Source organism: Eleginops maclovinus, chromosome 18 (genome assembly GCF_036324505.1).
Source record: "Eleginops maclovinus isolate JMC-PN-2008 ecotype Puerto Natales chromosome 18, JC_Emac_rtc_rv5, whole genome shotgun sequence".
Taxonomy (NCBI): Eukaryota; Metazoa; Chordata; class Actinopteri; order Perciformes; family Eleginopidae; genus Eleginops; species Eleginops maclovinus.
In genome coordinates, this window is record NC_086366.1 from 26,103,464 (window position 1) to 26,117,778 (window position 14,315).

Genomic DNA, 14,315 nt, shown 5'->3' on the forward strand with positions numbered 1-14,315 from the left:
GACATGGTGGTAAAGAAGGCAGATTCCATATGCCCTCTTTTGATATCTCTCTTCCCAAAATGAAAATCAAGGGGCCAAAGGTCAACATAGAAGGTCCTGAACTTAAAGGAGGCAAGATTGAAATGCCAGACATCGACCTGTCACTCCCAAAAGGCAAGGCTGATGTTGACCTCAATATTGAGGGTCCTGAGGGAAAAGGAGGAAAATTCAAAATGCCCAAATTTGACGTCTCACTTCCAAAGATGAACCTGCCAGAGGGCAGTCTGGAAATGCCAAAGGTTGATTTCTCACTCCCAAAAGGAAAGGTACAGGGAGATGTTGACATAGAGGGACATGGTGGTAAAGGAGGCAAGTTCCATATACCCTCGTTTGACATGTCTCTGCCTAAAATGAAAGCAAAGGGACCAGAGATAAATATTGAAGGCCATGAACTTAAGGGGGGAAATATTAGCATGCCAGACATCGACCTGTCAGTCCCCAAAGGAAAGACTGGCATCAGTATTGAGGGTCCTGAGGTAAAAGGACGAAAATTCAAAGCGCCTAAATTTGACATGTCACTTCCCAAGATGAACCTGCCAGAGGGCAATGTCAAACTTGAAGGACCAAAGATAAAGGGAGGAGAGATCTCAATGCCAGATGTTGATATTTCAGTTCCTGTGGGAGAATTGGAGGGAGATATAAACTTTGAAGGACCGTCTGGAAAGGGAAAGTATGAATTGCCAAAGGTGGACTTATCTGGTAAAAAGGGTAGTGGGCTCCATATGCCAACTCTTGACATAAAGCTCCCCAAATTTGATCTTGACCTTAGCCTTCCATCTGGTCATAAAGACAAAAGCCTCAAAGTGAATGCCTCTGTGCCTGAAGCATCAGGAGATTTTAAGATGTCTGGTCTCAAAGGAGAAATGAATCCAGCCAAGGTGAAAATAAAGTGTGCAGAAATTGTGACAGGTGGTGTAGAAGCTCCAGGTGCATCCCTCAAACCTCATACTGTCAAACTACCAACAGTTGACATTTCAGCTCCAAAAGTGGATCTAGACTTTGGCCTCAACAAACCTAAGGGTGAAGATATGGAGGTTGAGCTCCTTAAAGCCGAGGGAGGCAGGCCTTCTTCAGGAGGCAGCTTTGATCTACCTGATGTCTCCCTCAAATTCCCAAGTTTCTCTCTTCCAAGGTTTGGTGGAAAGACTAAGAGTGGTGATTTTGCAATGTCTGTCCCCAAAGGGGACGTTTCCCTTTCCTCACCGCAAGTGGAAGGAGAGATAAGGGCACCATCCGTAGAGTTTGATGGGGACGGAAAAGTAAAGGTGAAAAAAACTAAAATTAAAATGCCTTCATTTGGTGTATCCAAAAAGCATGCAGATGTATCTGTGTCTTGTCCTGATGTGGATGTTAAAGTAAAAAAGGGGAGATTCCCCAAGTTTAAAATACCACCAAAAAGTCAACTCCCAGAGGGAGGGGTTCATGCTGAGCTTGAGGCAGATGCTGAAGGAAAAGGTGGCTTCCATGCCCCCAACGTCACTCTCAAACTACCAAAGTTCTCCATGCCAGGATTTGGAAAGCCAAGTGGTAACTTTGAGTCTAAAGCCAAGGTTAAAATGCCCTCTGTTGAGTTATCGCTACCTGCAGCTCATACACCAGACACTGAGGTTCTGTTACCTAAAGCAGAGGTGGATGTCTCAGAGGCTGATATCAGCAGTTATGAGGGAAGCCTCAAAATTCCAAAAATGCCCACAATTGACATTTCAATCCCTAAAGTAGACCTGGATGTGTCCCTGCCTAGAATCGAGCATGATGCAAAGACTGGTGGAAAAGGAGGCAGATTCAAGTTGGCTGGAATCAAGATGCCTGACATTGATCTATCCCTTCCTAGAGGAAAAGCTGGTGACATAAAAATACCAGATGTCGACATCTCTCTGCCTAAAGGAAAGATTGAAGGACCAAATGTTGAAATGGAAGAAGGTACAGGAGGAAAATTCAAAATGCCTCAGATAAAAATGCCCAACATTGACATCTCTCTGCCCAAAGGAAAGATCGAAGGTCCAGACATTGAAATGGAGGGAGGTACCAGTGGAAAATTCAAAATGCCTCAGATGAAAATGCCCAACATTGACATTTCTCTGCCTAAAGGAAGGATTGAGGGTCCAGAGATGGAAATTGAAGGCGAAGATGGAAAGTTTAAGATGCCACATCTCAACATGCCTTCAGTTGACATTTCACTACCCAAAGGAAATATAGAAGGTCCAGGTGTTAAAATGGGCGGTGGTAAAGGAGGAAAGTTCAAAATGCCTCACATGAAAATGCCAGATGTTGACATCTCTCTGCCCAAGGGAAGGATTGAAAGCCCAGATGTTGAAATGGAAGGAGGTACAGGTGGAAAATTCAAAATGCCTCAGATGAAAATGCCAGATGTTGACATCTCTCTGCCCAAGGGAAGGGTTGAGGGTCCAGAGATGGCTATAAAGGGAAAAGGTGGTAAATTCAAGATGCCACATCTCAGCATGCCCTCTGTTGATGTTACACTTCCTAAAGGAAAGATTGAAGGTCCAGATGTAGAAATGGAAGGAGGTACAGGAGGAAAGTTCAAAATGCCTCACATGAAAATGCCCGGCATTGACATCTCTCTGCCCAAAGGAAAGATTGAAGGTCCAGATGTTGAAATGGAAGGAGGTACTGGGGGAAAATTCAAAATGCCTCACATGAAAATGCCCGGCATTGACATCTCTCTGCCCAAAGGAAAGATTGAAGGACCAGATGTAGAAATAGAAGGAGGTACAGGAGGAAAGTTCAAAATGCCTCACATGAAAATGCCCGGCATTGACATCTCTCTGCCCAAAGGGAAGATCGAAGGTCCAGGCATTGAAATGGAGGGAGGTGCAGGGGGAAAGTTCAAACTGCCTCAGATGAAAATGCCAGATGTTGACATCTCTCTGCCCAAAGGAAAGATCGAGGGTCCAGATGTTGAAATTGAAGGAAGTACAGGGGGAAAGTTCAAAATGCCCCATATGAAAATGCCAGATATTGATATCTCTCTGCCTAAAGGAAAGATCGAGAGTCCAGATGTTGAAATGGAAGGAGGTACTCGGGGAAAATTCAAAATGCCTCAGATAAAAATGCCCAACATCGACATCTCTCTGCCTAAAGGAAAGATCGAGAGTCCAGATCTAGAAATGGAGGGAGGTACAGGGGGAAAGTTCAAAATGCCCCATATGAAAATGCCAGATGTTGACATCTCTCTGCCTAAAGGAAAGATTGAGGGTCCAGATGTTGAAATGGAAGGAGGTACTCGGGGAAAATTCAAAATGCCTCAGATAAAAATGCCCAACATCGACATCTCTCTGCCTAAAGGAAAGATCGAGAGTCCAGATCTAGAAATGGAGGGAGGTACAGGGGGAAAGTTCAAAATTCCTCAGATGAAAATGCCAGATGTTGACATCTCTCTGCCCAAGGGAAGGGTTGAGGATCCAGAGATGGCTATCAAGGGAGAAGGTGGTAAATTCAAGATGCCACATCTCAGCATGCCCTCTGTTGATGTCTCACTTCCTAAAGGAAAGATTGAAGGACTAGATATTGAAAAAGAAGGAGGTACTGGAGGCAAATTTAACATGCCTCACATGAAAATGCCTAACATCGATATCTCTCTGCCCAAAGGAAAGATTGAGGGTCCAGAGATGGTAATTAAAGGTGAAGGTGGAACGTTTAAGATGCCTGATTTCAGTATGCCTTCAGTTGATATTTCACTTCCCAAAGGAAGAATAGGAGGTCCCGGCATTGAAATGGAGGGAGGTAACGGTGGAAAAGTGAAAATGCCTCATACAAAAATGCCCAACATGGATATTTCTCTGCCCAAAGGAAGGCTTGAGGGTAGAGAGATGGAAATTGAAGGTGAAGGTGGAAAGTTTAAGATGCAACATATAATCATGCCTTCAGTTGATATTTCACTTCCTAAAGGAACGATCCAAGGCCCAGATGTTGAAATGGAGGGTAGTAAAGGAGGACAGTTCAAAATGCCTCATATGAAAATGCCAAATGTTGACATCTCTCTGCCCAAAGGAAAGATTGATGCATCTGGGATGGAGATCAAACATGATGGTGGAAAATACAAGATGCCACATTTCACCATGCCCTCTATTGGTATTTCACATCCCAAAGGAAAGATTGAAAGTTCAGATGTTGAACTAAAGGGAAGTGCAGAGGGAAAGATCAAAATGCCTAACTGGAAAATGCCAGATTTTGACATCTCTCCGCCAAAAAGAAAAATTGAAGGCCCTCAGGTCGAAATAGAGGGAGGTGCAGGTGAAAATGTTAAGATGCCTAATGTTGACATATCTATACCTCAAGGAAAAGCTGATATTGTACTTCACAATAGTAAAAGTAACGATATTGAAACATTGAATGCATCCGGTGAAGGGGAGCACAAAGGCCTGAAACTTAAGATACCTACAATAGATATAAAATGTCCAAAAGGTGAACTGGAGCTGGATATAGGACTTCATAGAGGAGACGGCAAGAAAGACAGGAAAAAAGTTGAACTACCTGATTTAGATCTCAGCACAGCAGGAACCAGCAGTAAAGTAAAGGGCCCTAAAGTCAAAGGAACAAAATTCCACATTGGGATGCCCAAAAAGAAAACTGGTCGAGATGTAACAGCAGAAGCAAAAATATGCAAAAACTGTGGTGATGAGGATTTGGGTGGTCATGTCAAACACAAATGCAAGAGTAAAGAAAAGTTGAAGTACGAAGTTGAAATTGAAACACATAATGGACATAAAAAGAACAAAGATCGTGTTAACATCCCAGTTCCAGAGGTTATGTTACCAAGTTTTAGTCTGACAAACAAACAAGGCTCGGCTGTAACAGGGGGAGAGGGTGGCTTCTCGTCATCCAGAGCAGAAATGAGAGTGCCCAGGATTCCAGATCTAGATTTTGACATTGGTACAACACAGGATGAAGATGAGGAGAGAACAAAAAAAGACAAAAAAGTCAAAATCCCTAAGTTTGGGGTCCCATTACCCTCCAACTCCTCTCCTGAGGGAAGAATGAATGTCATTGGGCCAGAAATTCAGTATGAGGGTCCTAAAATGCCCAAAGTAAAGAAAGCTGTATTTGTCTTGGTAAATCCATCTCAAACAGGTGAGCCCACTGCAGGTGAGACAACAGCTCGGGCTGAAACAGAGGGCATCAAAGTGAAGTTGCCCAAAATCATAATGAAGCCAAACTTTGGGAAGTCCAAAGAAAAATCAGCTGCTGTGTCCTTTTCTCCAGGCGAATCAGGGTCCTTTGATGTCAATCGTCAGGGCGAAGGTTCAAGATCCAATTTCAATGGTGAAAAAGATCCTCACAAAGCCTCTAAGGACGATAAAGGGACATTCAGCGGCAAAATCAATCTTCCAAAGGTAAAGTTAACATCTCCATATGACAAGATGGCTGCAGAGGGGGACGACTCTGGTATGAGTATGAAACTGGCAAAGGATTTACCAACAGTACACATGGAGGAATACACTAAAGAGCTTCAAGTAAAATCAGGCAAGATGGCCTTCTCTGGTTTCAGTGACGAGCTCCCAAAGGATGTGGTGTCATCTCATGCCAGGACAGAAATGCTGGACAGGGACAGCTCAGAGTCCCCTGCTAGTTTCTCCATGGAGTTGAGCTCTGCAAAAGTCCAGGCATGGAGCGAGGTCGAACCTGAAGAAAGAGAGTCTTCCACCTGGTTCAAGGTCCCTAAGTTCACCCTGAAGCCACACTCCACAGGTAAGGATAAAAGAAACTTCAAACAGAGATCACAATACATTAAAAACAAATTATACATAGACTTTTACAAAAGGGTTGACGATATCCAAGTCTTATGTGTTTCATCATGGGACTTACATTCAGTATAAGTCGTGCAGCATTGATTTTTCAGGCGTTTTTGTCGCAGTATTGCATAAGTTTTCTGAACATTGAAATGCAACACAAAATAATAGTAATTGCAGATCAAATAAGTAAATAACTTATTACCTGTTTCTTTCCATGTTTCAATATGTTGTTACAGTTGCCACTACATTACGCAAAATGTATCCTTGCTATTTTGATTGTGATGAGTTTTAGTGTTAATATATTATCTCCTGCTACTTCTCTGCTACATAAGACTAAGTTTCTTTTCTATCATTATTTCCTAACCTCTCTTCCTTTCCTATCCTTGCTTCCTTTCTTCTTCCCACATGCTTGTTTCCTCTCCTCGCCTTCCAGGCTTCCTCGAAATAACCCCAGAGGATTCTCCTCAGGCCCAGCGGAAGGGGGAGATGGCAGGCGAGGCTGATGTCTCAGGTTCTTTCTGCCTTCACACCTCTGGGCTTGACTATAGCACGCAGGAAATGTCAGAGGAGCACCAAGTCTCCTCCGCCGAGGAGGGAACTGTCACCATGGTGACAAAGACCACCAGAGTCACCCGTCAGGTGGTCTCGTCTGAGACACGAACAAGTGAATCTTCAGCCACCAGTACGACAACTCACAAGGTGTCGGACTTTAAATACTGAGGGTGCTGTATTAATATCTCAAATGTATTTTAATCATGTTTTTTGTTTTTGGTGAGGTTGCAGTGTTCTTGTAGCCTAGGCTAAGCCTGCGATGTGGCAAACCTCGATTAGGTAAAAGTCTTTATTTTATATTTTAATTGGTGAGATATGAATGTGATGAAGAAACAGTTGCATTTCATCAATCGGCATCATTGTCGTTATAAAAGCAACAGAGTAATATATGCTTCCTTTTTCTCATTTTAAATGTGACTATTTTTTGTTACTGTTGTTCGAGTTTTGTTAGTTTAGTTCGTATTATTTATCAGATTGTGTGTGGTTTGCAAGTTTTCACTCTGAATGTAAACATGTCACATTGCTTGATTATTTATTGTTGTTTGTGTTTTCACAATGCCCTGGAATGAGTCATTTTACTCACATCAGTATCATGGATTTGACAATGATTTGAACCGCAACAGTACAGGCCAGAGTTATATTCATGTAAATACAAACATATCATTGCTTTATTGAAGCAGTATTCCTTCGATTAAAATGTAATTATTCTCATATTCACCAGTCAGGAGTAGAAATGATATAGTTTGACCTAATAATATAACCTGTATTTTGTCTTGAAGGAAAAGTGTGAGCTTTTTGAGATTATAGGTTATTCTCATTTGCTGCCATAGTTTTATATTTTATGCATTTAGCTGATGCTGTTACCCAGAGATAGTCAAGGTGCGTGAGCAGGACACTCTGGACTCTTTTTTTGCTGTGGGGATCAGACCTGTGACTTCTGGTTGAAGGTTCAAACATTTACTGTAGGCCACCCTGCTGCTAATTTATTTTATATTCATGTTTTTACTGTAGACTGCCAAAAAAATTACACTGCTGTATATTTTGTGTGTTGAGTCTTGGCTTCAAGATACACATCCTGACTGGTGCTGATTTTTTGCATCTCATCTGTGAACTATGTTGAGTTTCAGAACATCAGTATCAGGTTTAGAGGAAATTTGGGGAGCTGTTGGGTGCTTTAACAAAATCACTGAGACAAGGTCTAAATGTAAAACTGTCACACAAAAAAGGCCTCCAATAATGATGCTATTTTCAGGCTGCTACAATTACATTTGAATTATTGTTCAAAAAGAGTGGAGGTTAAATTAGAATTTTGTTGTCTAAACATTTAGACATCTAAGTTTCATTCCCAAATACAATATAGTACCTACCCTTTGAGGGAAAACAGCTTCTGTAATGATACTGGCATAAAATTAAAAGTTTTGAAAGCTATCAATTGTATCCACATCTAATAACCATTTTCAGTTTCACAGGGTACAAATACAGAACAACTTTCAAGTTGGATGAACGCTTTTAGAAATGGACACTCTTACATTAACATATTTTATGGATGTGCCTGTTTTTTTCGAGTGGGAAAGAGAAAATAGTTTTTTTTAAAGAACGTACATAAATAGCGACAAGGTCAAGCTAGCACACACTTAGTAATTTCTATTTGTATTAAGAGTTTTACCTTTCTGATTTAATCAAGCCTTGTCATTTATTTTGGATTATAAAGGGTCACAGTGCCAAGTGTTTTTGTCAAAGCTGCATTGGAGAGAATGTTTAAGATGTCAATAAATAATAATCAATAAAAGGATATCATTTTAAATTATAGTTTCCTGATCTTTCGACTTTCACACCCCGTAAATTATAAGTTAGTTAAAAAAGTTGACTTGTTTTAATGTCTATCATGCATATCATGTTTTCTTTTTTCCTGGCAGTAAAGGGCTTCCATACAGTTGCCCCACTGAAAGGGACTGTTTTATACAGCCGTTGTCATGTAGCTGGATGAGATAGATAAACAACATCCTCGTGTCTAACATGCAAATCAAATTGTATGTTGCCAATAAAAAAAAGTGAATGAGTTGCATTTTAAAATGTTTAATGTTGGTGCCCCCCGGTGGTGGAGTTAAATAAGAAAAGGAGCATGTATAGACAGAAGTGCACGCCCCCTACATCTATGGTTATTTTTAAGTTTACTGCGGTTTACACATCTCAGGTACTGGAATACATTTTGCATGTATGCATTCGAACCAATTACTCACCTGTTCACATAAACTGGAAAGACTGCAGGACCACTCACTGTACTGTAGGTATCAAACGCAGAGGAAGAACACATCATCAAAACACTGAAACACATATTATCCTCACTTCAGGAAAGGGGATGACAACTATTTTCCTTATCAGAGACCCAAAAGCACATGGATTAGCCTTTTTTGTTGTTATCCTGAAGAGGAGGAGACAGTGATAAACTATGGACACCGGTGCATGACGTCTTCCAGTGTGTGTGTGTGTGTGTGTGTGTGTGTGTGTGTGTGTGTGTGTGTGTGTGTGTGTGTGTGTGTGTGTGTGTGTGTGTGTGTGCGTGTGTTCTCCAATCCTCTGCTGTGATGATGCTGTGCGACGTGTATGAGGGCAGTTTAATGAGTATGAGGAGTGAATAATGCCACAGAGCGTAAGTATGCATAGACTGCTACAGTACGTCACCAGATACACTGTCAATGAAGCAGACTTCTCCTTTAGAGAGCAATGGAGCGTTTTGTTACGACTCAGACGCTGTCCAATTAAACACCACTGCCTATTTCATCATGTCATGAAATCATCAATGCCCTTTAAAACTGAAAAAAAACCATCATTCAGTAGTGATGTAGATTTACTCAAGTACTGTGCTTAATAACAGCTTGAGAGACTTGTACTTGAGTATTTCAATGTTTTGCAATTTTGGTAAATATCATTAACCCTTAAATCAGACTTTAGTTCACCTGGAGTAAATCCAGCAGCTACCCTGCAGTACAAAGCCATTCAAACTAGCTGCACCTTTACCAGCTCTGAGAACACTTTAATGATCAATAATTATAAAACATATCAGAGATATTATTCTGAAATGGACCAATCAAACAATGACTACTTTTACTGTCGCTACTTTAAGTACATTTAGATACTAATACTTTTTTACTGGAGGAACATTTTGAATGCAGGACTTTTACTGTGACAGAGTATTCCTACACTCTGGTAGCCTACTTCTACTTTTGCTCAAGTACCAGATCTGAGTACTTCGTACAACCTCTGGTTACATTCAAGTCCTTGTAAATGAGATTACACGATTCTGCTCAGGACAGCTCTCAGTATTTTGGATCATCCTCTTCCAAATGTCCCGCGCTGACACAGGTATGCATGCAGGTGAGCTCTCTGCATCTCACAAATTAATGTATTATGAGCAATATTAAGCAACACTGAGGAAGAATTACCTGACAATAACTCAAATGTGTACCTGGATACATTGTGTGTATACAAATATTTGCTGCACAATTCAAAAGAGTAAAAACAGAAGTTGTAATACTCAGTCAGAAATGAAACTGTTCCGTGTTTTGTGCAACATAAAAATCAGTGGTGGAAGTAGGCTACTTGTACTTTTCACAAGTATTTTCATTTTATATACATCTACTTTAGTACATTTGGAAAAGTGCAAGCAAATTGTTTTTTCTACTGCCCTACATTTATTTTACAGATTTGTTTATTATTATCTTTTAAATTCAGATTTTGACACACAATACTTTACTATTAGATTTGATTATTTGGTATAGATAAAACCAAGGAACATTATATTTAAGACACCCAAACCATGTGTTGGTTAACAGAACATTTATTGGCAGCAATTTTGCTAAGAAATATTTTTACAGTTCCAGCTTTTTAAATTAGGAGATTTGCTAATTTTCCTTTAAAATATAGCCTATATTAAAAAAAAAAAAAAGGCTTTCTTGAGTTTCCATACTCAAGTACTAAATAATTTGGCATCTTTTTCTATCACTGACAAGAATACACAGTAGCTACATATGTATGTATTCAAATGTAAAATAATAAAAAGCAACACAAATTGAGACAAGAACAAATGACCATACGGAAACAACAAACATGACCTTTCATTTCATTGTTTTCATTATTTGTTTATGTTTTATGTTTTTTGTGCGACAAACGGTTTATATAAAACAAAACAATCTACCCGGGTATGGCATCAACAACCTCGCATACACTTCCGCTTCACTCGCCTCCCCATCTCTGTATCGCACTGTGCACCCCCCCTACTGGTGAGTGGGCTGCAAGTCAAATGAGCTCTCCGTCATCCTGCTCGCTGAGCACCGGAGGTACTGCGGTAAGATGCGGCGACGCACGATGCCGAGCGCTGAATGACATGATGCGCAATGGCCGAACGAGCGGGGGGAGAGACCGAACAAGCATTCACTAACTGTGGTGTCTGCCTCTTATCTTCACGATAGGGCTATAGCAAATGCGTGTGTGACTGATCTGTAGAGCTGTAGCTCCAGTGGTGCAGGCCGAGTGGAAGGATGTGATCCGCTGAAGGATGCTCACAGCCCGAGGAGGGAAGAATAGGCTTCGTCTGTAAACAAGGAGGGAGCAGAGAGATATTAGGTGAAGGACACTTGCCTACAAGACACTAAGGCATCGAATAAGGTGAGAAACAATCAGATCATTCCTCAGGCATCCCTTTCAGGACATGTTAGATGGGGATACAGATTCTCCAGGTACAGTGTGTGGTTTGATGTGGCTCATCTTTATCACAGCCTACACATCCTGCTCATATGTGTAGGCTAATGTGATATGGCCCAAACCTATTTCTACTTGAGTCCCTGTGGGTAAATCATTTTAAGTACATAGGCACGAGGAGTGGATTTATGTATTAATGGGCACCTGTGATTCATTTTGTGTGCCTTTAATGTTCTGTATGGCTGATGCAACTACTCATCTAATTGGCACCACGATGGACATGGTGTGAATGCCAATTTCATATAAGAATAAGGCTCCGTTGTGTCAGAGTAGTTGAAAAAGAAGCACTTAGTTTTAAATGCATGACCTTTGACAAACGCACACCCCCACAGAAATGACAGCTTTAATCCACTTAGCCAAATCACCTCTCTGTGTAAAATGTATTAAGTATGTTTTCTTTTACATTTTAATAATATCCGCGCAGAATCTGCTCTAATTGCTTTCTTATTAATGAGATAAGTGATATGATGCAATAAATTGTGTCTTTTGTCTGTCTCCACATGACAGCCAAAGCAAACAATTAACAGATGAGTGTTTCTGTGTTTATAAGCACACACCTATGGGTCCTAAAATGTCTTAAAATGTCTTGTTTTGTCCCCCTTTCCCGCAGGTTGCTTGTGATAGCTGAGTCAGTCCTGAGTGATGAGAGAGCAGCCGACAGGGAGGGCGTTGAAGCTCTGAAGACAGCATCACTGATTGTCAGTGTGGAAGAAAACAAACTTCTCATTATCCACTCTATCATCAGCGCCGACAGATGGATGTCTGACCTGGGCGTCTCTTTTCTTCAGGTCTCTCAAAGTTAAGGAGGGATAAAGAGAAACAAGCACAACTCCAGCTGGCTGTCAGGAAAACAGCTCATTCTTCTCCTCTTTTTTGTCAGAATGAACTAAGATATTAGCAAGAGAGTCTTGCAGTGTCGAGTAGTAAATTATACAGTATTTGAGCTATTTCATAATGCTTACTGTATTTTTCTTCCAACAATGATATTTGTATCTTTTGAGCTGTCACGCTCTGATTCAAGAATAGACTCTTGATAGTGCTAGTACTTGCACTCATGAATAGGATTTCCACTTGACCTGACAGTCTGCATTTCAATAAAGCATAAGCGAGGACAAACCAATAAAACATAGATGAGGCCGACAACAAGCACCATGCTCCAGCAGAATAACAACAACAACTACCCCTGCCTCAACGTGTCAGGCTCCACCAGAGACATGCTCCAGAAGTGCTCCAGAGCCTCTCTGCCCTTCCCCAGCCGACTGGAGCTGGGCCTGGGAGACCTGCCACTGATCCGGGGCCTCCGAGCCTGGGCCCTGTGCTCCAAGAACCGCCGGAAGGCTGGTGGTCTGTTGGGAGGAGGACAAGCCCCCATAGCTCCTCCTGCGGGCCGTGGGGGTTCCACTTCCTGCCCCAGGCCTGCAGATGTGTACCTGAGCGGGGAGTGGGGTCGCATGGGGTACGGGTTACCTCTGGGGCTGGATGCCAGGCAGGCTGGACTTGGAGCCTTAGTGACAGTGGCCACTCTGAAAACCTCAGAGGGCAGCGGGAAGACGCAGACTCAATGCCTCTTCCTCCGGACTGAGAAAGGGAGCTGTTTGTACTCTACAGCGAAACCCAGTTCTGGGGGGACTACCAGTGCAGCCTCCAGCGTGGTTGGAGGATGGCTGAGGGGGAAGACAGGAGGAGGAGGAGGTAGAGACATCCCAGGCGGGAGGAAGGACAATGGGCCAACTCCGCCGGCACATACCGGAGTAAACCGGGTTAGGGTGCGATCTGGCCGGAGATGGAGGAAGTCAAATAATGCTCGAGAGAAAGCAGGCGTGAGCAGAGAGAGGCAGCAGAGTAGCAGGGAGGATCCTGCAGGAGAAATCTCTCTGGAAGAAAGGCAGGAAGAGCAAGACAAAGGATGCCTGGCCAGTAAACAGTTTCCCAGCCCAAAGCAGGACAGCAGGAGAGCCAGACAGGAGAAAGACGCAGCATGCAGGAGTCCTAGATGCTGCCACAATGCTTCTCCCAGAACCTGTACTCGGTGTGTAAGGAGAGCACAGAGGAGGGAAAGCCAGGATGGAAATGAGGGCAGAGAAAGTCCAAGAAGAGGCACCTCAAACAGGATAAAGGGTGAGGGGAAAGGAATGAGGAAGGAGATGCAAAGGAATGAGGAGGAGGGGGAGGAGGAAAAGAAGGGAGGCCTCTGTGGATTAGAGTCATCTCATTCGGTTTTGGCTGAACCAGACCCTGACCTAGAATCCACCAGCGGCTGTGATGATGAAGAGACTGGGAAAGAGAGCATCAAGGAGCTGAAGACACAAACCTCTCAAAGCAAGGACGACTCTTCAGATAGAGAGGAGGATACAAACTCTGAGGGTATGAAAGTAGATACTGGAAACACTGATTTTATTCCTGGCCCCTCCGGACAGGATAGCGTTACTTTAGGACTTTACAGAGGTTTTGATGACAGAAGTGAAACCCCCTGTGAAGAAGTAGCACCTAATATGAATGGATATTCTGATCTCTCGGGGGCAGATCATAAAACTGAAACAGAAAGGGAGAGGGTGGATGTTGAAGAGGAGGAAGGGGGCATCAATTGGACTCCTGCAGAATTCCCTGTTTTATCCGACTGCTATGAGGACGTCCCCACTCCTGTAGAGGGCAGCACCTGCAATGCAAAGATTTGTGTTCAGAGTGAGCAAGAGAACTCCAGAACAGATCACCTTGAGGGGTATCAAAAAGGGGGGGCAGACCCAGGAATAATTGGTAAAGGAGAAATGGAACTAATCGGATTTGTGCAACCAGAACCGAACTGTGCGGCTGCCGAGAACAACACTGTGAACACAAACAGGAAACCTCTGTTTTTCTTTCAAAATGCAGAAAACGCCAGCGAACTAGAGGAGAGAGGAGCTTCGTCTAAACCTCCAGGACATCTACACCCTTCAATTTTTGAGACAGATGAGAGGAACGTAACAGGAATCCATTGCAACTGTAGCACAACTGAGCTTTACCGGACAGAGCCCAGGGATGAGCTGGTTTTGGGTAAAAGAGAAGTGGAGGTACAGGAAGGGGATAAAGAGGAGAACGGGGAGATGCTGGAGAGATTTTGAGGAGGGAATGCACCTGTTTGGAACTGGACAACGCTGAGGGCAAAGGTGACAAAGAACGAAATGCAGAGGGGGGCACAAATGAAAGCGCCATACAGGAGGATAATGATAACAAGGA

General features: G+C 42.6%; 2 protein-coding genes across 2 annotated transcripts in view; both read left to right on the plus strand.

The window, feature by feature from the left end:
• Nucleotides 1-8,148, plus strand: part of prx (periaxin) — a 42,451-nt gene extending 34,303 nt beyond the window's left edge. The window contains 2 exon segments of the mRNA XM_063906703.1: nucleotides 1-5,748; nucleotides 6,226-8,148. Coding sequence (XP_063762773.1) covers nucleotides 1-5,748; nucleotides 6,226-6,512 — 6,035 coding nt within the window. The 3' untranslated portion in view covers nucleotides 6,513-8,148.
• A 2,534-nt stretch (nucleotides 8,149-10,682) lies between these two features.
• LOC134879863 (uncharacterized) lies at nucleotides 10,683-14,200 on the plus strand. The gene is made up of 2 exons (XM_063906410.1): nucleotides 10,683-11,009; nucleotides 11,713-14,200. Exon 2 carries the CDS (start codon nucleotides 12,233-12,235, stop codon nucleotides 14,198-14,200), a length of 1,968 nt encoding a protein of 655 aa, XP_063762480.1. The 5' UTR covers nucleotides 10,683-11,009; nucleotides 11,713-12,232.
• The last annotated feature ends 115 nt before the right edge of the window (nucleotides 14,201-14,315 follow it).